The 25,455-nt window shown below is 49.1% G+C and overlaps 9 protein-coding genes across 9 annotated transcripts; 5 read left to right on the top strand and 4 right to left on the bottom strand.

Moving 5' to 3' along the window:
- Positions 1 to 85: 85 nt before the first annotated feature.
- On the bottom strand, positions 86 to 1,707 carry GGS22DRAFT_77062 (uncharacterized protein). The gene is made up of 3 exons (XM_047968057.1): positions 1,302 to 1,707; positions 1,182 to 1,251; positions 86 to 1,046 (listed from the first exon to the last, which is right to left on the bottom strand). Exons 1-3 carry the CDS (start codon positions 1,507 to 1,509, stop codon positions 389 to 391), a joined length of 936 nt encoding a protein of 311 aa, XP_047814683.1. The 5' UTR covers positions 1,510 to 1,707; the 3' UTR covers positions 86 to 388.
- Positions 1,708 to 1,988: 281 nt separating this feature from the next.
- On the top strand, positions 1,989 to 3,985 carry GGS22DRAFT_173598 (uncharacterized protein; the record flags this gene model as incomplete). The annotated part of the gene is made up of 2 exons (XM_047962949.1): positions 1,989 to 3,332; positions 3,385 to 3,985. Coding segments are annotated over exons 1-2 (1,018 nt in total), but the record flags the coding sequence as incomplete, so codon positions are not given.
- Positions 3,813 to 5,429, top strand: GGS22DRAFT_77039 (class I glutamine amidotransferase-like protein). Its single transcript, XM_047968056.1, has 5 exons — positions 3,813 to 4,222; positions 4,331 to 4,452; positions 4,518 to 4,934; positions 5,102 to 5,157; positions 5,243 to 5,429. Exons 1-5 carry the CDS (start codon positions 4,132 to 4,134, stop codon positions 5,355 to 5,357), a joined length of 801 nt encoding a protein of 266 aa, XP_047814681.1. The 5' UTR covers positions 3,813 to 4,131; the 3' UTR covers positions 5,358 to 5,429.
- Positions 5,430 to 5,500: 71 nt separating this feature from the next.
- On the bottom strand, positions 5,501 to 6,299 carry GGS22DRAFT_192683 (haloacid dehalogenase; the record flags this gene model as incomplete). The annotated part of the gene is made up of 2 exons (XM_047965298.1): positions 5,501 to 6,048; positions 6,134 to 6,299. 2 exons carry the CDS (start codon positions 6,297 to 6,299, stop codon positions 5,501 to 5,503), a joined length of 714 nt encoding a protein of 237 aa, XP_047814680.1.
- A 405-nt stretch (positions 6,300 to 6,704) lies between these two features.
- GGS22DRAFT_173591 (uncharacterized protein) lies at positions 6,705 to 7,934 on the top strand. The gene has a single exon (XM_047962948.1). The coding sequence runs from the start codon at positions 6,831 to 6,833 to the stop codon at positions 7,686 to 7,688; it is 858 nt and encodes a 285-aa protein (XP_047814679.1). The 5' UTR covers positions 6,705 to 6,830; the 3' UTR covers positions 7,689 to 7,934.
- Positions 7,935 to 7,946: 12 nt separating this feature from the next.
- GGS22DRAFT_173589 (ubiquitin 3 binding protein But2 C-terminal domain-containing protein) lies at positions 7,947 to 11,255 on the bottom strand. Its single transcript, XM_047962947.1, has 5 exons — positions 10,889 to 11,255; positions 8,600 to 10,856; positions 8,348 to 8,569; positions 8,196 to 8,317; positions 7,947 to 8,162 (listed from the first exon to the last, which is right to left on the bottom strand). Exons 1-5 carry the CDS (start codon positions 10,973 to 10,975, stop codon positions 8,097 to 8,099), a joined length of 2,754 nt encoding a protein of 917 aa, XP_047814678.1. The 5' UTR covers positions 10,976 to 11,255; the 3' UTR covers positions 7,947 to 8,096.
- Positions 11,256 to 14,503: 3,248 nt separating this feature from the next.
- On the top strand, positions 14,504 to 15,783 carry GGS22DRAFT_197212 (glycoside hydrolase family 43 protein; the record flags this gene model as incomplete). The annotated part of the gene is made up of 3 exons (XM_047965949.1): positions 14,504 to 14,972; positions 15,121 to 15,627; positions 15,686 to 15,783. The coding sequence occupies 3 exons, from the start codon at positions 14,504 to 14,506 to the stop codon at positions 15,781 to 15,783; spliced, it is 1,074 nt and encodes a 357-aa protein (XP_047814677.1).
- A 5,639-nt stretch (positions 15,784 to 21,422) lies between these two features.
- On the bottom strand, positions 21,423 to 23,095 carry GGS22DRAFT_173586 (uncharacterized protein). The gene has a single exon (XM_047962946.1). It carries the CDS (start codon positions 22,970 to 22,972, stop codon positions 21,716 to 21,718), a length of 1,257 nt encoding a protein of 418 aa, XP_047814676.1. The 5' UTR covers positions 22,973 to 23,095; the 3' UTR covers positions 21,423 to 21,715.
- A 14-nt stretch (positions 23,096 to 23,109) lies between these two features.
- On the top strand, positions 23,110 to 25,313 carry GGS22DRAFT_197210 (uncharacterized protein; the record flags this gene model as incomplete). Its single annotated transcript, XM_047965948.1, has 3 exons — positions 23,110 to 23,114; positions 23,657 to 24,331; positions 24,389 to 25,313. The coding sequence occupies 3 exons, from the start codon at positions 23,110 to 23,112 to the stop codon at positions 24,891 to 24,893; spliced, it is 1,185 nt and encodes a 394-aa protein (XP_047814675.1). The 3' UTR covers positions 24,894 to 25,313.
- Between the last annotated feature and the right edge of the window lie 142 nt (positions 25,314 to 25,455).

Here is a 25,455-nt window from a genome sequence, read left to right as displayed (position 1 = left end):
GTAGGTTCGATTAGGACCTACACTACCTACCTATCTATACACATATCTCTATGGATAACATGTATTTTCATTGCTTTTGGGAAGAGTTAAAGAACCATGCGACGCTAGATTGCGAGAATTATTTATCTGGTATGAATCTTTCTATATCAACCTGTCGAGCTAATTGGCATATACAAAAATGTGTAGCCCCTAGAACCCTTAAAGCTAAAGCTACAAGCTCCGCTAGATCTTCACTATTATCTTCTACAATTCAATGTCCCCTTCTACATAGATAGCCTAGAGCATCCCACTATCCCGCATATCTATACCTATCCATACAAAGAATACCTTCATGACGACGCCTATTCCCGAATTCTATATTACATTCCGAGTTCTTATGCCTGGTGGGTTATCCAGGTAATTCCCCCAAGGGTTGGTTGTGAGGAAGCTCCTTTGGCGGTCCTATCGAAGCAAGTTCTGATGGGTTTCTGGAACCTTGGGTGTCGGTATTATATTGCCAAAAGCGTGAGGAGTACTCGCTGTTATCGTTCATATAGACGTTGCTGCTATTGTTGTAGTCGTAGTTGTCGTTGGTGTTGTTGATGTTGTTGCTGATGTTATTCGTCTCATCCATCTTGGCCTTCCTCCTGCGATGCAGAAAGTAGAATGCTAGAATAACCAATATAATAAAGCCCGCTGCGCCGACTGCTATTCCAGCAGTTGCTCCCGAAGATATCGAAGACTGGGATTGTTGTCGCTCTTGACTATTGCTCTGTGTTGGAACGGGACTACTGCTGCTTGTCGACGTAGTAGAAATGCTGGAGGTGGTAGACGAGATGTCCGTAGAAAATGCATTTGTCTGAGAGGCCGTGGCAGCAAGCTGCATCAAGTCGGCATAGCCGATTTCGCATCGTACATTGCCCTCGGCGGCTTGGTATCCAGCAGAACACCTGGTTAGTCTAGGACAGCACGCGCTCGTCGTGTTCGGTGCAAGGTTGACACAAGCTACAGAGTTTTCCGAGCCACATACGGAAGGTTGGTCGACGTAGCAGTCCTGGTTGGTGCCGCTATTTCAAGCGTGAGCGACAATTCTAACTTCGAGGTTGTAGGTTGAGATTGTCAAAAGGCCACGAGGGACTATAGGGCTATAGGAAGGACATAGAAAAGGCATAGACAGGGCATAAGAGGTAGGGCTGTAATACTTTCCCACACAACACCACCCTATCCCCAACTCTTGTTGACATGATGGGAACACCTCTCCTTTTTGTACGCCTTGTCTAGTAGTTAGAAGATGATATGTCCCGAATATAGGTGGTACTTACAACAGAGAGTGTTACTAGGACTACATATTGAATTGGACCTGGAGGAACCGAAGGCGTCTGAGCATACATCCCTTTCGAAAATGTTTGCGTTGCTTGCGTTAATTACGTTGCTTGCCGGACCTGGAATTGCAGACCAGGAACCAATATTTCTACGCTGTCGACTCACTTGTGCCCGAGATTTGGACAAAACTGACTGTAAGAAAGCCATCGGATGGGTTTTTGTACGTTGAAATGAAATAATACATACTAGGTTGGTATCTCTACTTGCTTAACAATGAAGACAAGGTGACAAATGAAAGATAGCTACTAGGTAAGCCATCCATATGATTAAAAAGGCCATGCTCACCTTACACCATCCTCTTCATACCTAGTACTAGGTAGAATAGTAATCGGTTCAACATCTACTATGTAGGTAGGAAGAAGTGATTCGGCTGCAGGTTACGGTTACATTCGCGCATTTCTCAATCTTAATATTCAGCCAACATGCAGGCTGGCGAGCCAATGCTATAGGCTCATCCTTGTAGAACCATAGTATCGGAAGCCACTCAAAAGCCAGCGTGCTAGGTATATTAATACGAGACGCCAGGGTAACACCAACATGAGACATAACTTGAAGTGTTCGACAAATGATATGATATGATAAGTATTGATGTACTCGGTGTGTCTGGTATTCACCAATGAACTTACGATCAACTTTCATAATAACGCCAGCGCGGTTACATGCGTCAACGAGCTGTACCTGGCTGTCTGGCTGTCTGGATAGCCTGGTAAACTCCCCATAAGCGCGGGGACCGGAAACCAACAGCCTTACGTCGTCAGGCCGTCTGCGCAGTACCTAGGACTTGGGTACTGCAAATCTTGCTTATTCTTGGATTAAGATGCAGACCATGCAGGTTCGATGTTCATTGCGATCTAAAAGCGGGTAGGTTATATGCACCTGGCAGTAGGTATGTATTGTATTACACATGTAGGGTACATTGTAGGCAGGTACACACTGGGTAGGGACTTACCATGCATCTCTGTTTGTTGGCTTAGTTCCAAGCTGTGTAACGAACTTTGGAAAGGACGATTTAGAGGAGTACAACTGGGAAGACTTGTTCTTTGAAACCGACTCCCAATTTCCTCCATCGATCTTTTATCACATACCTTTAAAATTGACCTTATATCGTATTGAAATTTCGATCGGTCTCGATGCGGGTAATCTCAAGATGTTGGCAGGTAGTCGCTCGCGATATCGTCCCATCTATGTCCTAGTCTCCATCTTCCTCTTCTCCATTTTACTCCTCCGCCAATTTCGAAGCAGCACTGCCCAGCCACAAACCCAGCCGCAAGATATCAAGAATCCCACTAGCGGCAATGCGGTTAAGATTAAACCACAGCCGAGCGCTCGTCGCGAAACAGAGATCGTGGTGGCAAGCACGTTAAAGGAGGACGCCTCGTGGGTTTACCGACACTTCCCGGAATGGAACCCGAAAGTATACATAGTCGACGATCCATCGACGCTCCTGAGGGTGCCGAAGAATAAGGGGCGCGAGGCTATGGTATATCTTACGTACATAATCGACAACTACGACGACCTGCCCGAGACGACGATCTTCGTCCACGCGTCGCGCTTCCAATGGCATAACGACGATCCTGATTACGACATCGTACCGACACTGCGTAACTTCCGGCTTCCGTACGTACGCCAAGCAGGTTACGTCAATCTCCGCTGCGTGTGGGTCATCGGGTGTCCGGCTGAGATCCGACCATTTGACGATGAGGAGAACGGTGTAGATGAAGGACGGGGTGAGATTACGGATGGAAAACAGCCCACCGCCAAGGGGATATTTCGAAGAGCCTTCGAACAACTGCTCCCCGAAGTTCCCGTACCGAATATCGTCGCAGTCAGCTGCTGCTCACAGTTCGCCGTGTCTAGAGATACCATACGAAGGCATTCGAAAGAGAGGTATCTGCGTTTTCGAGATTGGCTACTCTCGACGCCGTTGGAAGACGGACTAAGCGGGCGAGTGATGGAGTTTTCGTGGCACAGTGAGTCATCTACCCACTATCCAGGTATTCATGCTAACCATTCCCAACGTAGTCATCTTCGGAAAGGAGGCATACCATTGTCCTTCGGCGAAGGAGTGCTATTGCAACGTCTTCGGGTTGTGCGATATTCCATGTACGGACTCCTCATGCGACGGGAGATATATCTTGCCACCGTTCTCGACGTTACCAGAGGAATGGCCGAGGTTAGGATGGGAGCATGAAGATCGGGGATATACGGGGTCTTTAGATTAGTACTTCATACTAGTAAGTAGGTAAGAAGAGGTCGCGTCTCCCAAGTGGACTATTAGGCACCTAAGAAGTACCTAGTCGTCAACTTACGAGGATGATGCACCTGCTGCGTATTTTAATATGTCGGTTTAAGGGCAACACTATAACTGTTGGGATTAGTAGCATCCACGAATATCTTCACGACTCTCATGTCACGAAAGAAGATGACTTTAAGTTATGACATTGGTGCGACGCGCAAAGCACGCTGTAGTGGACGTTGGTCATCCACCCCCTGTAAACACACCAATAGTTTGTGCCTTGGCGTTTGGGTACTAGCGCTATCGTCCTGATCGGGCAAGTGTTTTAGCGTGCCAAGGTACCCGACGCTGTTAATGTTAGGTACATTCGTTACGTCAACTTCAGCTCCCACATCTAAAATGCGAGCTACTACTATGTTCTCAATTCTCAACTTCTATCAACTTCTAAATGATCATCCGCTATCTTGCGACTTTGTGCAAACATCACATACCACTTGGTAGTTACTACGAATAAATTTTATCATTTAATCATCATGGAAGATCCGGTAATCACATCGCCAGGGATGTCTGTGACTACCCCGAAGGTACTCATCATGATGGCTGACTATGGCCACGATCCCACAGGTTTGTACTATTCCGAGCATTTTCAACGTAGATCAATATTTCGCAAAATTTCTCGAAACCCCTCGACCCGCGCATATCTTTACTCCAAATCTCACTATTTCTATCTAGAAACTGCTGTGCCCTATACCTCGTTCAAAAACGCGAACTACGATATCAAATTCGCCACCGAAAGCGGAAAACCACCCCGATGCGACAAGAAGATGTTGGAAGGATTCACACAGAAGCTACTCGTACGCCATGACGGCTCGTGATAGCGAACACGGGAACTCATCTACAGATCCTAATAACCTAGCAGGGTGCCAAGAAGGAAGTTATCTCCATGTACAAGAAGATGGCTATAAGTGAGGAGATGCGCCATCCCCTCTCGTGGTCCGACCCCGACTTCTCTCTCGATCCTTTCGACCTCGTCATCTTCCCCGGAGGCCACGACAAAGGGGTTAAGCAGATTATCGATTCGCCCATCGTGCACAAGCTCGTGGTAGATTACTTCCCTAAGACTAAACGGCCGAATAAGAAGGTAGTGGGTGCGGTCTGCCACGGCGTCATGGTCTTGTCCGAGTCGAAGGATGCGGATGGAAGGAGTGTTATACGCGACTGCAACACAACAGCTCTGCCGGCAAAATTCGAACAAATCGCGTACTGGGGAACTAGGGCAGTCCTCGGCGACTACTACAAGACGTACGGTCACGGAAGCGATAACGTGGAGGACTCGGTAAGTGACGATTGCACGACATTCTCGATGTCTTTTTAGTGTCCTCTAGGTACCTTCTAGGTGCATTCTGGGTGCGTCCTGGGTGCATCCCGGGTGCCTTCTAAGTGCCTTTGGGGTATCCTCTGGGTATCTTCTAAGCCTCGTCAGCTAACTAAATACGTTCACAGGTCAAAAAAGTCCTTGCTGATCCAGCTCAGTTCAAGGGCGACTTGAATCCCGCACCGTAGGTCTCCTTCACATGGCGTCCCCCGCGGTACCTACCTAAGGTATCTTTACACTCGTATCCTCTGCTCACGATCTGCTTCTAGCTTCATCGTCGAAGACGAACAGTACAACTACATTAGCGCTCGATATCCGGCCGACGCAGAACTGTTTGCCGAGGAGATTATCAAACTCTTCGATAGTTTCCACAGGATTGTCTAGGCATATTCTAAGTAGTTCTCTGGATTGTTCTGAATTGTTCTCTGCTTTAACTTCAGCACTGTCGATACCCTTGGCGTGGATATTGAAGTGCTATATCCTATCACGAAAGAATGATCTACCTACGATATATGCGTCATGACAATTTAATAGTTCAAAATCAACTTGATCGCTTCGTCGACACCTGATGCTATCACTGACGGGGCACGCTTCTCATCTAACCGATCTATCCAACCTTTGCCGGATCTATCGATGAAACTCGCTTTCAACCCTGCGGCCCTCGCGCCGACGATATCAAATGGATTGGCGCTTACAAGCCAGACGTCACCCTTGTCCTCTTGTTTTCCGACATGTTCGAGAAGATGGTTATAGCTTCTCCTGTCCGGCTTAAAACACTTGATATCATCAACGGTGATTAGCGATTTGAATCTTCCAGAGTGAGGTCCTAGATCCGGCGATGTTTTGATCGAGTTTCCCACCATCTCTCCGGTGCCGTTTGAGAAGACGTAAGCTTCGACCGAATCGCCATTTTCTTCCAGAAGCTTCAACGCGGAAGGTATTTCTGGAAAGACGTGTAACGCATCATACGATCTCATGAGAGCATCTGTGTTTTCCGGAGCTAGCGTGAGACCATGTTCCGCTACGGCGTGATGTAGAGCATTTCGTGTTATCTCGCCGAATGTTTTGTATTCTCCTAGATCGTCTTATTAGAAGAAAATGTTCAAGAATATTCGAAAATAGATTAACATCCATGGATAATCACCAGGGCTAGGCCATACCCATGCTGTTAATCCGCCACGTGTATTCCAGCTGATACCGTCGCCATAACGCAGCTAAAGACTTTGCCTGATCTTGGCCGTAAATCTTTGCTAGCTCGTCGGCGATCGATTCGGTGGACAATAGAGTCCCGTAAAGATCAAATGCGATAATCGTCTTAGGCGCCATGGCCAGATCCCGTCTAGCTTGTACCCGCTTTCGATACTGAAGCTTCAAGACGGTAAGTGAGTCAACCGGGAAGAATTAGAGGGGATTAGTGGATATTTAGGGGATATTTAGGGGGGCATCCCCATATCTCCCCCTACTTTAACGCGATGAGGAATCAAGCGATTTGTCATTGTCCGCTGTCGCTAATCATGCGGGGTAGCTGAATGCTAAATTGGGGTAGTTACCCGCTAAGGCGTCGTCTAAAGCATTCTGAATAGCTTCGGATAGGATCCTATGTTAGTAGGTAGGTACCTATACTGATGCTGTGCTGACTTATCCGGGTACTTGGTAACTTATCTAGTACCTAGGAGGTAGGCACCTACCTAGCAGCCTACTTAGTACCATTTAATTGTATTGATAACCTAACATAAAGCAGTATCTTCAATCTATGAATTCAAGGCCTTGTCCACGACACCAATTATCTATGTTTATTCTAAATCTAACAGAATTGGTTCAAATCATTGGATATTCCATGTATCATAGGCCAATAAGATGATGACGATACCAGAGGACCAACAGAGGAACTACGAGATATTCCGAGATTGTCTCTCGACAGCGCTCATAGAGAAGATCTCACAACCAGAACCAAAAACGAAGCGAAAGTTCAGATCGAAAAAGCATTCCACCGGATCGCCAGTACAAAGCAGAAACGCCACGACAACACCACACCTAGGAGTAGATGCAAAGGCACAGACGGAAGCAAAGGCACAAATAGAAGCAGAAGTAGAAGCAGATCCAGACCTCAGCAACGCAGATTCCCTCGCCGACTTCGCAGATTACATCGCAGCCGAAACATTCCCCGCGCTCCCTGCCGAGCTCAAAACCCTCGACTACTACTCTTACGTCAAAGATACGGATCTACAATCGCGGTACGCCCTTCCATTGACTGGCTTCGACACCCCGCTACTGCTCCCCTCCCTCGACCCCTCCGTCGCCGACTCCCTGTCCGCGTACGCGATAACCAGTGAGCCCACCCAGGGCGTCGACGAGTTCCTCGCTCCGATCTTGACTTCCTATCTTACCTCCCTATCTACGCCGCCTCCAGCCCCGCGCGCAACATTGAGAGAAGCGGAGGGTTGCGAATTGTGTGGTAGGGATTGGATTAATCTTTCGTACCATCATTTGATACCGCGATACGTCCATGCGAAAGCGGTAAGGCGCGGTTGGCATCGAGAGGAAGATTTGCAGAACGTGGCGTGGCTGTGCGGCGCGTGTCATCGATTCGTGCATCGGTTCGCGGGGCATGAGGAGTTGGCGCGGAAATATTATACAGTGGAGTTGTTGATGGAGGAGGAGGGGGTGAAGAGGTGGGTTGATTGGGTGGGGAGGTTGAGATGGAAGGGGAGGTGATTTTTTTTTTTGATTTTGTAAGAAGGTTAAGAGGCGAAGCGATATCATCAGCATTCGACTTCACGTACCCAGAAAGAAACTAGGTGACAAAAGAGATATATAACTACCTAGAAGGTAAGGACGGCTACGTATTGCTATTCCTATTACCTCCTCGAACTCATTCATACAATTCAAGCCTCATCCATATCTCATATGCTCGTACATAAATGAGATATCGTCATTAGGAGGCTGCTAATCAAATTCCGCAGAAATATCCTATCCATTTCTTCCTATTTTAATTTACTTGTCCTTTTCTTCCTCAATGCCTAGGTACCTAGATGAGTATCTACTTACTAGGTACCTAGGTAGGTAGGTTCCTAGGTAGGCACCTGCCTATCACCTATTAGGTCGACAAGTGAACGAAGACACCTACAAGTCCGTCTCGTCGGAAGTAAGCAAGTACAGCCCAATCGGGCACTCACCACCCGCCCAGTCCTCGAAGAAGCTGAGTTCGGTGTCGCCGCCGACCACGTTAGCCAGCTCGACGGCTACGTCCTCGCCGCCCGCACAGGCGAACGTATCGACCGTGTACGCGCCGTCTGCCTCGACGGTTAACAGGTTGTAGCTCCACACGGCATCGACGAGGTTATCTAGCGTCGTGTCTTCGTCGACGCGTCCACCCAGCCTCGCGAACGCCAGATCACCCGATCCTGTCATATTCAGCGCGGGCTCTGTCCCGTTCAACCGGTCTGGCAGAAGGAACACGAGTTGGCAGCTCTTGACGTTGTCGACGGACGGGATGTCGAAGCGGAAGACCGTGGATACGGTAGACGACACTTTGCCGTAGGTAGTTGGCTCGAGGGCCGTGCTTGGGTTTGCAGCGTCGAGGGGTAGAATCAGGGCTGGCGCTTCCCAAGACCCGGGGAGGTTACCAGGACAGGATTGGGAAGGGGATTGGCGACGGTTCTTCCTGGCTTTCCAGTTCGAGCTTTGGGAGTGAGGGTTCCCGTGCTCGCTTGCTCCCGCTTCTGCCCCTAACCAGGCAGAGCCGGCATGATCGCCGCTGTGAGACCACTCTTCGCCGCCGACAGAACTGGATGTCGGCGCAGGCGGTGGACTTTCGGTAGGACCTGCGGGGGGACCAGACTCGGATCCCGTTGGGGCGGGAGGCGGCATTTCAGGAGGCCCAGAAGGAGGGATGCTAGGCGTGGGTGGCCCGAAATCAGACGCGCTCGTGCTAGAGGCTCCACTCGATGTGGTACCATATCCGGTTGACGAAGTAGCTGTTGTTTCGCTAGTCTCGCACGAGCTCGTCGTGGTTGTGGTTTCAACTTCCGTTGTCGTCGTCCCAGGGTACGTCGGCGTAGTGGAAATGCTGGTGGTGGACACGCTGGTAGTGGACACGCTGGTAGTGGACACGCTGGTAGTAGACACGCTGGTAGTAGACTCGCTAGTCGTGGTCTCGCTCGTCTCGCACGAGCTCGTGGTTGTCGTGGTTTCAACCTCCGTTGTGGTCGTGCCCGGATAGGTTGTGGGGGTTGTCTCGACAGGCGGCGTAGTAGGCGTCGCTGGAGTGGTGGTGTTGATAGCGGGTGTGGTTGTGGGATACGTCGGAGTAGCCGGAGTAGAATGTCCCGGGCAGGGTGTCGTTTCAGATGAGCATTCGGGAATCGTCTCCGTCGTAGAGCTGTAGACGGTCGATTCGGTTTCGCTCGTCGTGGTTCCGGGGTAACTTGTTATCGGCGTTCCCGGGGGAATAGAAGTCGTGGGGGTTTGCGGCGTAGTCTCCGGGGTTGTCGACGCCGGGGTCGTCACCGTAGTCGTTGTAGGCGTTCCTGGAGTTGTAGCTGGGGTTGTTTCCGGGGTGGTCACTGGAGTAGTCACTGGTGTAGTAGGTGTGGCTGGAGGCGTGGTTGGTATCTCCGGAGTCGTGCTCGGCGTGGAAGCAGACGTTGTAGGGTACGTGACCGGGGAACTTTCAGTTGGAGATGTTACCGGCGTCGTGGCAGGGACCGTGGGTGTCTCCGGAGTCGTTTCTGGACTTGTCGCTGGTGGAGACACTGGAATCGTGGGGGTTTCCGGAATAGTCGTCGCGGGTGATGTCACCGGCACAGTAGTGCTGGTTGAATATATCGGCGTGGTCGGGGTCGTTACTGGGGTGGTACCAGGACTTGTTCCAGGGGCTGTTGTTCCTGGTGCTGTGGTCCCTGGCACCGTAGTCACCAAAGTCGTTCCCGGCACGGTTGTCTGTCCCGTGCACACATTGACCGTAGAAACACTGGTGGTGGTTATTGTAAACGTGCTAGTCATCCCCGACTCGGTTACAGTAACAGTGGAGGTACCAGTACCACCTGATTCGGTAACGGTCATAGTAGTCATACCAGCAGTTCCCGACTCCGTGACAGTGACGGTCGACATACTAGTACGTCCTGACTCGGTAACGGTGACAGTAGAGACCCCAGTGCCGCCCGACTCGGTGACAGTCACAGTTGAAATGCTAGTGCCGCCTGATTGGGTGATAGTGACGGTAGAGATACTGGTGCCACCTGATCCTGTAATGGTTACGGTTTGCGTGCTCGGAGTGTTGGACCCTGCAGGAACGGTACCCTGGCCGGTTGTGATCGTTGTCATAACCGTCTGAGTGCTCCCGGGGGCCGTTACGGTTCCTGCGGGATGTGTTGAGCCGGCGCCCGTAACCGTAGTCGTCTCGGTCACGGTAGTTCCCGAAGCTACAGATGTCGAACTGCACGACGAAGGATAGCATCCGCTCGCCGTCAAAGTAATCTCGCTGCAGTTGCTCCCGCCAGGAGAAAGATATACCATGACCACGTCTTGCACTCCGGTCTGACACACCCAGAATGTAGACTGGCCATTAAACGTCACCTCCCCATTGCAGCCGATAGCAAATCCGGGCTGGGGCACCGAATCAACGTCGCATTGAAGTACGGTAGTCGGCGGCGTCCACCAACAACCGCGGCCCGTAGAGTCAGATAAGGTGTTCCCGTTCAGAACGAAGCCCGACACCGCACCGTTGGATCCGTTGATCCCGGCGTTAGTCTGACCGCTGCTGTATTGTCCGATCTGGCCAACGAACGAGCCATTAGTAGAAAGAGTGAAATCGCACCCGCCCTGACGCGCCACGAGGGAGTATGCGCCGCCGACGACGGACGATATGATAAGTGCCTTGCTCTTGTATATCATTTTGGTGGCCTTTTTTCAACCAAACGCTCAAGATAGTTTAAATTCCTTAGGGTCAGGTGTACGAAGCTGGCCCCGAAAACGACAGACTGGAGATGAAATAAATCCATATCGAGGGACAGAGACGCGATACAGCTTATATTTCCGCCTCTCGAGCAAGGAAACCTTGCCCGGATAAACTTACGGAAACTTGTTTTCGATTCGCTGAGGAGAGAATCGAAAGGGATACAACGTCATCCATCAGCCATCTGCAGCATAGGATAGAATATTTGAAGCATATACAAGGAATCCAACTACGTTATGGCTTATCATCTTGCAGATACATCACGATGCGGCTAACCCATCTCAGGGAATTGGCATTAAGTTTACCAGAACAGCCATGATTATGGGGGTCTACTAGGTAGTAAACTAGTCCAAGAATCGTGATGTTATTGCCTAGTATGAACCTGGAATGTCAGGAATCCTTGTGAAAACATAGATCATATTTTCTAGTGCGTGAATAGTAGGTATATTAGGATATATCCTGCGACGTAGTGTTAGATTTCGAAAGCTTGGTGATCCATATACTGACGCAGCTCAGGCGAAGAGATGATGTACGTATTATGCGAAACTCGTATTTAACGTTAGTCGACCCCTGGCTGACTGAATCGTACATTATACTTGAACTGCAGTTATCAGATCGTCACACTAGCTATCTAGTAGCTAGGTACCTAGGTAGGTTAGGTACGTAGGATTTGATAATACACGGTCCCGAAGGTCGAGGCATAGATAATCGTCGTTTAGCAGTTGGACAGCTACTCCTTAGGCACTGGATTATAGAGTTACCCAGCGCCTAACCAGTGCCTAGGTACCTACTAGGCGCGCATGAGGACATGATGCACGGGGATACGGTAAACCCGCGTAATACCTGTCCCCTAAAAGGAAATAATTATAGAATTAGGAAGGGGTTTCTGAGGATCTAGTTGGTATCCTAGACAGTACTGACCATAAGGCTTTGATCCAGTCAACAACCAATACATTAACTGTCGAGGCAGACCATATGGGATGAAGTTGAAAAGGTCCCAAACACTAAAATCATCAATACACCTATGATCCATGTAATTATTCCCGTATTGCAAGATGTCGATAGTTCCGAGCTAGCCGAGGACTTGGCGCATCTGCAGTCGTTTTAAAGTTTTCCATGAGGTCTCAGAAGACGATATATACCTACTAATGCCTACCTAATGCCTAGCTTCGACGGATCTTTATGACGTTACCTTTAAACTAGGTAGGTAGGACGAGTAAAATCTCCGTCTAAAAAAGTCTGATGAAAGAAAATTGCATATATACCTATGTTTATGCAATGTTCGAGTCGGATCACCTAGGATCGTGGAATTAGTGTCGTTCAAGGTAGGTACCTAGACAAGGATCTAGATATAAATGAGTCTCCTGTGTAGGATGAATCATGTGGGAGGACATATGAGGATATGGGAGTATGGTAATGATAAGAGCGTGCGGGAACGATAACAAAGTACGAGAGGGCATGTTAAAGTTTGCTAGTTCCATGCGAATGACGGTCTAAATAAACCGTCATCGGATAAGCCCGCGAAACCAGTCCGTCACCATTGTTTTAGTGCAATAACTCCATTTATAGATGGAAATATGGCTCCTCGATCTTGTCATGCTACACCCTAAGTTTGCCGTTGTCTTAAGAATGTACCTAAGAAAATAAATTCGAATGGGATAAGACGATAGTACAAGACTGTATTCAATCTGAAGGACGTATGTAATATAAACGCCATGCATTCCATTAATTGGGTGCTATGAGTTGAAGCACCCCGGTAGAGTCACCCTTGTTTTATAGGTGTATGTCCAAGTAGTCATGCTTGGCTTATGACGAAATGAAGTGATGAGTTGCCTACGACAGCCGTGGACGTCTGAGATGTCTCCTTACTTACCGATTATCATCTTGCAAGTATAAAAGAAGGGAAAAACCATCTTCTGGCGTGGAATCAAGTGTTGAGATTGATTAGTCATTGATAGAAAACGCCCCTGAAAGCCAATACGAGGAGATCTTGTCGGTAAGGGGCCACTACGAGTTGATTTCTCGTGGCTAAATGATCAGCTGAAGCGGATACAATGACTGATGATTAAATTAGGTACCTACCTATGAGTTAAACCAAGCTATATTGTACACCTGCTGGCTTTGAGATACAGCATCTCACTCACATAATATTAAGCTTGCGGCATGTATCTGCTGACTCATCATGGTGATGCGAAGTCTTGACCGCTTTTATGTCTTAAATTGACGGGGCGTCATTCATTAAATGGAGACTAAAAGTAAGTCATATCAATGAAATGGTGATAATTGTGATAGGATGGGGATAGACGGGTGCGAATCGATCATCCATGTAGTCGTCGTAGATTTCACCCAGAACGCTTCGTCCTACCTATCCAACCACTCATTAGGCTCAAGTGGTATCAGATTCAATGTTAGATTGATCATGATATGACGGGGTGTGTGATACAGTTTAGATTAATGCTTATGGTCATTCGACCTGTGAATTTATTTCTTCGACTTAGAAAGGTACGTCGGATCAGAATCAACGAGGCACGTGCAAGTAACACTGTTTAAGACTGTGCAACTTGAACCCTATAATTCCCGGTTTGGTAACTCTACCATAGGCGTTTTAACTAACGAGAAGTAATGGATCTTTTAGGTAACCAGAGGATACGAGATGGGATAGTAGATTCTAGCTAAATAGTCACGAATTTCCCCGTATCCGACTTGGGCAAGTTGAACTTCTTTGGTCTTCAAGCTAATTGACTTGGATTATGATCCACTGTCGCAAGCTAATCCACAGAATTCTAGCCTCTAGGATCGACTACGCCTTTATTACCTAACGTTAGTCTAAATACCTACAACGTAGACGTGTCAAACGTGGAACCCCAGCTCCGCTAGTTGAAGGTATCTCGGCACTGCTTCGTCCAATCAGAGCTATGCCACACCGACGACCGAACGAGGACCTACGAAGGTGGACGATCGACGCGAGACTAGATCTATCCTTGTCTGTAAGGCTGAAATACCCTACCTAGACTGGCTAGCTTTTACGACTTCATACTAAATGATTACCCGATTCTCGCTGATTCATATTATGAAGTCACGGTGGAACAGCCAAGGCCACGGTACTGGGAATCCGCTCACGCAGGGGATAGCTGCGCCGCATAAGCCTCCGATCTTCGACGACTCAACCTCCTTCGTACAAGCCATACCAAAGCAGCCAAATGAAATGAAGGAACGAAGATGCTATTTTTATCCATTTAATTTGTTTAAATTTTGGCTATGGGACGAATCTTCAGTTCCGTAGGTAGCTTACCTAGGTGTCTGCCGAGCCGAATTTGAATAATGTCACCGTGTTAATGATACCTCAATTTCTCATTCATAAGGCACAACCTCGCAGTACGAATTAATCTGCAGTACGATTTACGAATTCATTGTTACGAAAACTTAACACCGGCCTAGTCCTATTTGACCATACTAGGTATCTATCTGGAGACATACAAGGCATACGGATTTATAAATATCAATAAGGGTCTACATAGGGTTATACATACTACATCATCAAACCTGGACTCTGGCATCGCGTCCTGTCGGCACAATGCGTCTCGCCCGGGACCTGCTCCATCTCGCAATGGGACTCGCCCTTAGCATCTTAACGGGGACCGTCTCCGGCCAAGATGGATGGCCGGCACCCGAAACCATCAAAGGAACCATTCCAAATAACCCGATAGCGCAGACCCTAGATCCGGCCTTGATCCGACGCGCATCTGATAAAAAGCTGTTCATGTATACCACAGCCAAGAACGGCAGCGTCTGGACGGCCGATTCCCTATACGGCCCTTGGAAACACGAAGGGACCGCAAAGCTTCGCGAATACGGCGGCGCCCCTTCGATACATCAGGTCGGCGACACGTACTATCTCTACATCAATAACCACGAATTCGACTACTCGACCGTCGGAGTCACCGACCCCGCCATCCACCAGTGGAACCATAACTCCAGCATCCTCGCGGCCTCCTCCAAGACGCTCGAGATAGGGAGCTGGACGCAGCACGGCCGCCTCAACAGTACGTGACAACCAGAGTTCTCTCCCCCAAATTCCAGTAACTAGTATCCTCTATGATCGTCTGATAGTGATCACTCATGAGAGGCATTAAATGAGCTAGTCTCTTGCCTGCAGAGTAAACAACTAATTATCGACTCATCTTGGTATAGTCGACTGGGCGAAGAAGTACAACATTCTCGACGCCGCCCTTCTCACCATAGACGACGGCGGGAAGCGCCAGAATCTCCTCTCTTTCGGCTCGTACCAGCAGGGCATATTCCAGCTCCCACTCGCGGACCCGCCAACTAAGATAGCCGACGGCGCGAACGGCGACATCAAGCAGCTGGCCAACAACCAGACGAAGGCGTTCGGGACCGGTCCCACCGAAGCCAGCTACATCTTTAAGTGGAAAGAGTGGTATTACATGTTCTTCTCGTCGGGCCGATGCTGCAAGCAACCGGACGGCAGCTGGGTCGACAGGGGTGACGTGTACAAGGTGATGGTATGCCGTTCCAAGCAGCCTCGGAGCGGCTACGTCGACGATAAAGGTGTCGACTGCGCGAAGAAAAGCGGCGGCAAGGAAATCCTCGGCTCTCATAACAATATCTGGGCTCCCGGTGGACAGGGAGTGCTCGTCGACGACGAAGCGGGGGGGCCAATCATCTACTACCATTACGGTGAGCATCATCGGTAACACAGTTGATCATGTTAACAAGCTAACCAAAACATCGACAGTGCCGTACGATGTTAAAACGAAGACACCTGCTAACGAATTCCGATTCGGTTGGAATAAGCTTGACTTTAGCTCTGGGTGGCCTAAAGTTGTTCGATAATGAACCAGTCTGGTATAATTACCTAGGTACCTAGTAGGTATCCGTACGGATGATAGGCACGCTACCTACCTGTTATGTGCTAGGATACACAGTACCTAGACCTACCTACCTACCTACATAGTATCCAGTATATAGGCAGGTATATAATATAACACAACTACTCCTCGTCTGGACATATACGGGAAAGAACATACCAGTCTTTGGTCCATGATAGAAACTTTAGGTTACTACCTAGTAGGTACTCTATAGGTACGATTTGGGTACGTTCTGACCGAATTTAATGCGCTTCTCGACTGGTAAAAGATTGAGGATACGGGAGACGTCATAGCGGGATTATGGGCATCAACATGAACACAAGGGGCTTGGTATGAATGAGCACTCGCAGCGCTGCTTACTCAGTACCTAGGTATGGTGATTAAATTTCCTTGGTCAACGCAATTTACGTCGAATTACAAGACCTTGCGTGTACTGGCACCTACCTAAGTAGGCACGTAATATTCCACGATCAACTCTAGCTATTAGGTATTTAGTAGGCTCGCCTACTCATCACCATGCTGGGTATTAAATCCCCATAATCCCTATTCTTCGCTAATATAACCCTCGTCCCTGGTCAGGTCCCTGGTCAGGTCCCAGACCGAATCTTGTTCTATATCCTGTTCCTCTTCATTAAAAGCCCGCCTAGCGATGACCTCTCTTGCCAATCGATCGGAAATCACCATCAGATGCCCGACATCAAGGAGCAATCTCGTGCCGACAAGTCTGTCCGTCTGAGGGTCGAGGTAGTAATCTGTAATAGTAGAATGGAGAGCTAGCATCATAGTAGAGATACGACCTAGATACTCGAGGTGTGCGCGGAGGTCGTGAGATCGAGAGATTTCCTTAAAACACGGGGGACTAGTCAGCGGTCTTCGAAACAACTCGATATATTAACAGGATATCGGGAGTAATTACTATAGCCCTCTTAACTATAATTTGGCAAGCCCGAATCCTCATAGAGGCATCTGCTTGGGACCGAGGGGGTACTTCGTCTCGAACCCAATCAAATGGGGGTGTCAGGATCACCTGGGCGAGGTTGACTAAAGGGTGGGTGTGTTCAGTCATCGTTATAAGAAAACGTATTAATCTCGAGACTGGTCTGTAAAAGCATAACTGACTTGTATGTGTAGATTGTTGGAATTTGAAGTCAAGGCTACAGTGAAAGGAAGTTTAAGCTTACCAAAAGCAAGGGCCTAAAATTTTTAATTTCTTAAAAAGTGGAAAACGGCGACAACATGCTCAAACAAATCGACGGGTAGACCTCACGGCGAGTAAATGGATACCGGGTACCTACCTCGGTAGGTAAGCATAGGTATTGTTGACGGCCTTTCCATGGATTACAGGGAGCTCTTTAGGGATTTGAACCATTTAGGCATATCATCACTCAGAGCATCGTCGAAACATCATAGGCCGGCGTCTTTGTAACTCTATGAATAAGACCTCTAAGCTACTAGGTAGTATGAGTGAACATCTTGGAATTGCCTATGAATATATTTACGAGCTACGTAACGTCTTTTAACGCATGATGAAAGAATATTCACGATGACTGTTTGCTTAACAGCGATTACTACTTATAACATTGATTTATCGTATTAAAACTATTAGGAAGCTTGATAGGAGTAGAATGGGTTGGAGAGTTCAACAGTGGAATTTACTATGACTTGAAGTTATTTTGTATCTGGGCTTGGTAAGTCGATGTCTACATCATCCACGTTTTCTTTAACGAACCAGAACATTGTCCAGTGTACGTTGGCATCTACACTCATAATTCCCACTAGACAGGTAGGTAGTTACCAGTAATTATAATGTCATCTACAGTAACTGATCAATGAATTGGGAAGGTCGGGGAATTTGCCTGAATGGATGTCGGCATTAGTGGGTCGTACGAAATACGTCCGGCTCCGATTGACCGTTGATCGGTTTGGATTAGTGGAGGTGACATCTAGAAACTTAAGGTACCTATTACCTGTAAATATTCTCTATTCTTTCTGCTAAATATGCTGCTCATTATAGGTCTCTTATTTCTTAGCCTATCAGTGAGATAAAAATAGATCTATATATGTTACATGTTAGGTACGTAGGTAATTATGAGATGAACACATAAATGGTTGATTGAAGGTCATCATTATACTAATGCATCCATGGATGTGCCAAAGCCCTCCAGGGCTAGAAGATTAGCACAGTAACCCCTAAGAGGCCCCTAAGCGCCCTGTATTTTGAGGGGCTTTTGACTGGAGCCCTGGAGATACATGGTATAGTGGGGGAGGGGTAGTGGGGTCTCCCCAGGAAAACCCCTAAAAATCACTTTAGGGCTAGCTATGAAAATCAATTCGCTACCTAAATACTCGGCCACTCAACTACTAGGTAGGTACATAGGTACCTAGGTACTTAATGAATAAGGGTTCAACGTTTAATCAGGTACCTACATTGTATTTTCGTGCGAGAATCACAAAATCTATTGGCAATAGTTTACGATGATATTAAATTACAATCGTTGTCCTAATCTCTGTAGAAAATAACCTATCACGCGAGTCCATCCGCCAGGGGTTCGTACAATCCGTCGGCCATGCGCGCAGCGGGTTTATCTAAAGAGATGCGACGCGTCCGAGAGATTTCCGCCACTTGCATTTGAGCTTCGTCGATCGTCTCTATCCATGCAGACACCACCTATCGTTTATACGAGAACTTAGCCCTCCTCTCCCTCTGACATATGAACGAATATGCCCTCTCATTGTTGAATTCATAGAGCCTGACGTTCCTATACGGAAGAAATTGGCTCTTTCTCGCAAGCACGTCGCGACGTATGAACGCGTGAAACGCGGAGTACTAGGTAGGAATCCGCAACGGGAGACGCATCCGCATCCATAATCCACAATTTTTCGAGCCGGAGGGTGTTTCTCGAGCTCTCAAAAATTCGCCGATCGTTTGCCAAGGTGGCGGCGAGCTTCGTCGACCATACCATATACCTGGCGTCGAGCACTAGACTCTTCCAACTCTGGGGGTAGGTTGTCGAGAATGGTGGCGATAGACAGATCAGGCACCCACCGACTCGAAGGCACCTTGGAAAGCAAGAAAAGGGAAAATTCCCGCAGATTGATCATACCCTCGACCCTCGAAGCAAACTCGCCGAGTCCGGACGCTAGCTGGCGTATCGCATCTTCCGTCTCTTCGGAGAGCAGGGATTATACGCGAAGAGTGAGCGTCTCGATCATCGAAGAATACCGTACGAATCTCGAAAGGGCGTATATGTCGAGGACGGGCGGCCTTGGTCCCCGCAGATATTCTCGCGTAGGGTTATACTGATAGTATTAGATAATATTAAATAGAAGGGAAGCGCAACGACGAGCTACCGCTAATCTTCATAAGCGTCGCCTGCGAGGTCAGAGCTTTGGAGGAGTAAGCCTGCGGGGCGGAATTAAATACCTCTCAAACGCTAGCACCTATAGCGCAGGGCGTATATTCCGACGCGCTATCGTCCCCGCCGTCACTTACCTTACAGCGTACCTAGGCCCTATGTACTGGGTGAGTACAGCGTCAAAGCCCTGATAGACAATTACTATATTAGGAAATATTTATCCGGCATGACGATTCTGATTGGTTGATCTATGCTGCGAGCTAACGCCGCGCACTATTGTACGACATTTCTTGTACGAATAAATCACTTGAATTGATCTGGCATCTCGATTAATAAACAGAAGTGCATCTTCATATGAGGCTAGCGAAACGCTTATCTATCCAATCTGAACCGCACCGCCTCGTCACCATCGTACTAACATCCGGAGTTACGGTCAGCGGATCGGAGCAAATATCTACTACTAGGTACCTAGAGGATGAGTTGGCACATGGATCGTGGCTTGTCAGATATATACCGCGCTGGTCGTCCACGACACGTTGGCGTGAACGGTGTACAGACGTATATACTAGGTAGGTATATGATAAGGCAACCTTACGATCCAAAGTTGTAGCCATGGTCGATTAGGATAGATGGATTAGGTAGAGAGATGCTGAGGGAAGATGCAGTGGGAGACGTGGTGGGAAGATGCAAACATTCACGAGTAATATCTATGACAGATGTTGAATGTGCCGATATATACTGGCGATATCAGATACTTGTATTGATCTAGTTATCTACCTACCTACGTTATTGATAAGAGCGTGAGATATTTATACCCCTCCGGTAACCACCATGCCCAAACAATCAAAGCCAAGCTCCATTAGATACCATACTTGGAATAGCATGAGAACCTCGGATCTCCCTCACCCATTCCACCTCCCGTGTTCTTCCCCCATCCCCCAAACGATCTTCCGTTAGAGATGTCCGAGACGAGCGTACATAGTTAGAGATGTCAGAAGTCTGGTCTGTAGGAGTAACAGTAGCTAATGGTCTAGCAGGATCGGGGCGAGGCCCTTCGTGGCTCGTGCAGGCCTACGAGATGATAGGAATGGGTTCTGGATAAAGGCTAGGAGGCCCCAAGACCGAGGGGAAAGATGTGGGAGGGAAGTCTTTCTTCTGAGCTTCCACGGGGGAAGAGAGGGTTTTACATACACTTTTCTAATGGTGGCTGTGATTTTCCGGTGAGTCAGTTATTAGGCGACCGAGCAAGATATAATAGAGTTATGGCGGTGGTCTGGCAGCTGCCAGAGACGGCGAGTCAGGAGTTACCTAGTACCGTATCGCGCATCGCGTTGAACCTTCTTCGCGAGCATATTGTTGAATACGCTCTCACAAAAAACTACCTCGAACCTTATATCGACCACGTACGAAATAGCAGGTACGCGCTGCCTCGTCATATGGACGTTTCTACGTACCTCGGATGCTGTAACCGGATCAATACCATCCAGCTAGTACGTGCAAAGGTGTACCTATTGGCAACGCTCGAGTTTCGACGTAGGTTTTACTGAGAAACGTGACTATTCCTGATAATTATCTACCTACCAAGCTAACCTACCTAGTATGTAGCCAGCACTAGTATCTTCTATCTACCTACCTAGTACCCGTAGTAGTATGGAATAAGGCATCTAAATAATACCTAGTGCTCATCCCCGGATATTCCAATCTACTACCGGTAAGCTAGAGCGCCGCACTGCGTTCCAAATAACATCGTTTCCCACCTAATATCTATCGGCGCCGATACCGCCTAAGATCGAAGCTGCCACGAGCATGTGGTGTGTGACTCTCGAACAGGAATCGACGTTGCAGGTAGATACGATGATTCTTCCCACAAATTTAGCGCATACCTGAAACTCCCTCATATTAAATGTTCGAACTCTAAACTGTAATTTATCTCAAAAGGTTTTGATAAACTCTAACGTTACCTGTTGTGAAGACACACCTGCTTCCTATTATATAGGTATCCATGAATCGTCTGTACTTACTACATACTTACTAGGTAGGTACCTAGGTACCTAGTAATCGGGTCTTCTCGTAGCTAGCCATTGAATATAGCTTCTTGGCTCATACGGAGCCATCTATGAACAACTACGTACCCGCCTACCTAGGTAGGTAGGTACCTACATGTTTGGCATCGCATAAGTGCCAGGTGTGTGATTGTCACGGTGTATGAAGATTAGAATAGGTACATGCAGATTTATTATAATTTTACCTTAACATTACTTCCATATGCCTAACTCTTACGTTTGTTACGAAATATCAGTTTGGATGGATATATTAAATGAACGAGATGAAAGAAACTACTCTATTAATACCCATACATAACTATAAAGAGAAAAGCAAAATTAATACTAAGAAGCTCCATCTCTCCCTCCCTACCGGACGTTAAAACACCCACAGCACAAGACCTATCCCGCTACCCGATGTAGCCCATCGCGTGGTCGATCTTGTCCCATCTATCTTCTGGGGACTTTCTATCGCCGCCCGACACGATACCGCCGGCGTTCACGGGACCGTGAACCACCTCCAGGCGGTGAACGGGTTCGCCGCAGTTGGCGCATTTCTCCGGCGCCGGCGGGTCGAAGAAGGACAACGGCTCCTTGTGCGGATTATATAGGGGGGGGGCTGGTCAAAGTGCGAGCTGGTAGGTCGGTTGGGTGCTGGGTCGGGCGCGGCTAGGGAGGAAGAGACGGACGCGGGCAAGGTGGAGGGGCCGGGAGCGGGACGTCCTCGTTCTCTCTCGTCGGCATTTCTGCGACGGTTTTGTTCCCTCTTTGCCTTATTCACGCGCCTCTTCAGGTCCGCCTTCCGCCTCAGCGCTTCCTCGTCCACCTGCCGGGAGGGCTCCGGGAATAGAACCTTGAGGTTCTTCGGACGACCGCCCGCGAGCTTGCGCCTCTGGGTGCTGATCTTGTTGACGAGGATGTGGCTAGGAGGGGTCTTGCCATGGTTATAGCTTTTCCGTGTCGGCACGAATCCTTCCTCTAGGACTTTGGGCTCGCTGAACTTCAAGACCATTGAGTCGCCTTGAGCGACGGCGATGTTCAGCGCCGAATCCTGGCGCCTCTCCTCCATCCCCGACACCGCACCTTGGCGGTTTACACTGAAGTCGACGTCGGACATCGTTGAGGCGATTATACGCTCGGATGTAGGGTCGGCTCGAGTGAGGGCCTGGGAGCCGCCGCCACGACCGCCACGACCACCACGACCACCACGACCACCACGACCATCGAGGCTACCGCGAGAACCAGAACCTCGGCGGTAATCAAATCGCCGACCATCACGACCTCGGCCATACTGGCCATTGAAAAAGCTGCCGCGAGAACTAGCGCTTGGGTCGGGACGGGAGGGCTCGCCATCACGGTCTTGGAGGCCGGAGGGATGGCCGCTTCCACCGTCACCACCTTCACCTCCACCATCACCGCGGCCATCTTGGGTGGTCCCACGGCTTCGGCTTCTCTGGTCTTCCTCGTGGTACGATTGGGGAGCCTCGAGACCGGTAGGCCTCGTAGGCCTCGTGATCTCGTCTAGGGCCGACTCCAACTGCAGATCACGGCCGCCACGAGCTTCGCGGTCTTGGGAGCCTTGCTCCCCCTCTCCTCTCTTACCACCTTTAGAATTCATTCTTGAAAACCGAATTATTATAAATAAACGGTCTGAATAGGCGGGGGCGACGACGATTGTGCTTGTGTAATTTTTCGTTCGCGCGCGATTTTGAATTAGAGAGGGCTTAAGGAAGAAAAAAGAATTTCGTGAATTCATAAATTTGAAGAAGGTATATCTTGCTTAACGAGTAGTACATAGATACATACCTAGGTACTTACTACTAGGTAGGGGGGTAGGTAGAGGGGTAGGTGACGAGCTACATCCAGTAGCAATTTAGAGTTGTAGGCCCCTATATGCTGTTAGTAGGGCTGATTTTCTGCTATAACCCTTCCGTGGATGATATACCCCACATTAATATGCACCCTACATGCACCCTCATGCACGCCTCGATGCACCCCGCCTGTTCACCCCAGAGCTCGGCGCGACCCGCTGCACATAATTACAGGGGACTGCAACGTCAAGTGGGTTATAAGACTAAATCTACCCAACTTGCCAATTGTATCCATATACAATATACCGAGGTACACTATTCTGGTTACAGGGCGCCAATTACCCGCTGATTCTTCTTCGCGGTCAGCTACATGTATTGGCCCCGGGGGTTCCTACTTCTAAAGATTAAAAACAACCCTCTACCTACCTGCCTAGGTAGTATGTTACAAGGTTACACAAAAGGCAGTATCTACCAATTGTGATAGGTGTATCAAGTGTAAGTTACCACTATAAAACTATAAATCAAGGGATACTCCTAACATGGGAGGTTACTTCCACAATCCAATCCATTCCATAAAATAAGACTAGCATAGAGAGCACGTTTTCTAACTCTATTTTCTCTACTACCAGCGGGCATTCTCGCACATTGCCCTACCTGTTCAATATCAGAACTTACAACCACCTCACCCATTTCACCACACCCAACCACTTCATCCACCGTGACGGTGGGCAATTTGGAGGGAGAGGAGCGTGCGTTCCTTCTCGTCCTCGAGGAGCGCCCCCGGCTGACGAGGGCGGCGAGGATAACGAGGACCTACGGGTCGTGATCGGCGGTGGCGCTGGCAGCCCGCTGAAGAGCCTTGCCATCATGGAGGGGCTCCGGAGAAGCTTAGTGAAGGATGAGGCGGTCGCGGAGGGCCTCAAGCCCTTCCAGATTATCCTTCCCGCCTACCTCGACTTCTCCAAGGTCTTCTGCGACGACCTCTGCCTAACCAGCCTGCGAGAGTGCCTCGGCAGGGCGTCGTACACCCTAGGCGGTCACGACCTCGCCCTCGCCCTTCACGTAGGGGAAGCTGCCCGACCGACCAGGCTTTGCCTCATAGCGATCAGCTGCATAGGGATCGCAGATCTCGGGTTCCGCCTCCGTCTCGTCCGGGCGTGGCACGTCCTCTGCAGCTACGGCCATCTCGTCCTCACGAAGCAGGCCCCGGACCACAACCTCCGAAACTTCGTGGAGAGGTTCTCCGAGACCGCCATTAAATCCGCGATGGGCACGCCCCCACGGCCTCTACCGGGAAGGCGTCCGTAGGCTCCAGCCCAAAAACGCGCTGCTTTACCCAGGGCTAAAGCACAGGTGGGCAGGCTTGAAGGAGGAAGGCTCATCAATCTCGCTATCCACAGCGCGTTCAACCTTCAGCCAAAAAGGCTGATACTGGCCTTGTTGTACATCGCGATCTTCCGTACGGACTATCGTGGGCCGATCCCGTGGGAGAACCACACCACCGACGGGTTTCTCGACCTGCTCCTAGAAGGGATGCGGGACTGCTCGAGGTCCGTGGTACAAGTCCACCGAGAGGTACTGGGACGCCTGAAAAGAGAGGGAAAGGACGTGGCTTCGTGGACATCCTGCCTCTTCCGCCACATAGAAGAGAGAGCCTTTCGCGCAAGCGATGAAGACCCGAATCGACCAGCAGAGCCTCCCATCTTCAAGATCACGACGGAGGACCTGAACGACGTTACCGGAGCTGTCGATTCGGTGAAGAGCGCCGGGATCTGGGTCTTCCTCCCCGTCTCGATGCACGCTCGCATGGCGAAGACGGCGAAAAAGGACCGCAAAGGGCCCAGCAACCTCCAAGGAGCTGAATAGGTTACGAGAGGCCGTCATTCTAAATGATAGGCGATGGGATATCGTGGACGCTCACCCGCCGCCCAATCATGAAGATGACTTCGCGTTCCCCACCGGGAACGACGACAAGAGGAACTAGGGCCACCACCGAAGCGTCTTCACTTTATCAAGTCCTGGCAATACGAATCCACTGATTTATTCCCAGTGCATACCTCCTCGCATTTAGACTTCCTCTCCATCTCTAAAAAACGCCAACCTCCTGCCCTTTCAAACGTTTCCGTACTGGGACCAGATAAGGGTGTTACCATCAGCAAAATGGAATAGCCCCATAATATAGATTCCAAATATAATGTCCAGCTGATTGGGGATGGGCTAGCGGGGGAAATTTGAATAAATGAAACGCCATTGTGAAGACATTATGACTCGTGTATGGAGTAAAACCTTGTGGATTGTCATGGATTTCGGTATGTACATGTAAGCACAAGCACCTTAGGGTTAGGGTTAGGGTTAGGGTTAGGGTTAGGGTTAGGGTTAGGGTTAGGGTTAGGGTTAGGGTTAGGGTTAGGGTTAGGGTTAGGGTTAG

Source organism: Annulohypoxylon maeteangense (assembly GCF_022496945.1).
Source record: "Annulohypoxylon maeteangense strain CBS 123835 unplaced genomic scaffold GGS22scaffold_22, whole genome shotgun sequence".
Classification (NCBI taxonomy): Eukaryota; Fungi; Ascomycota; class Sordariomycetes; order Xylariales; family Hypoxylaceae; genus Annulohypoxylon; species Annulohypoxylon maeteangense.
Note: the sequence above shows the minus strand (reverse complement) of the source record. Positions and strands in the feature narration are given on the sequence as shown.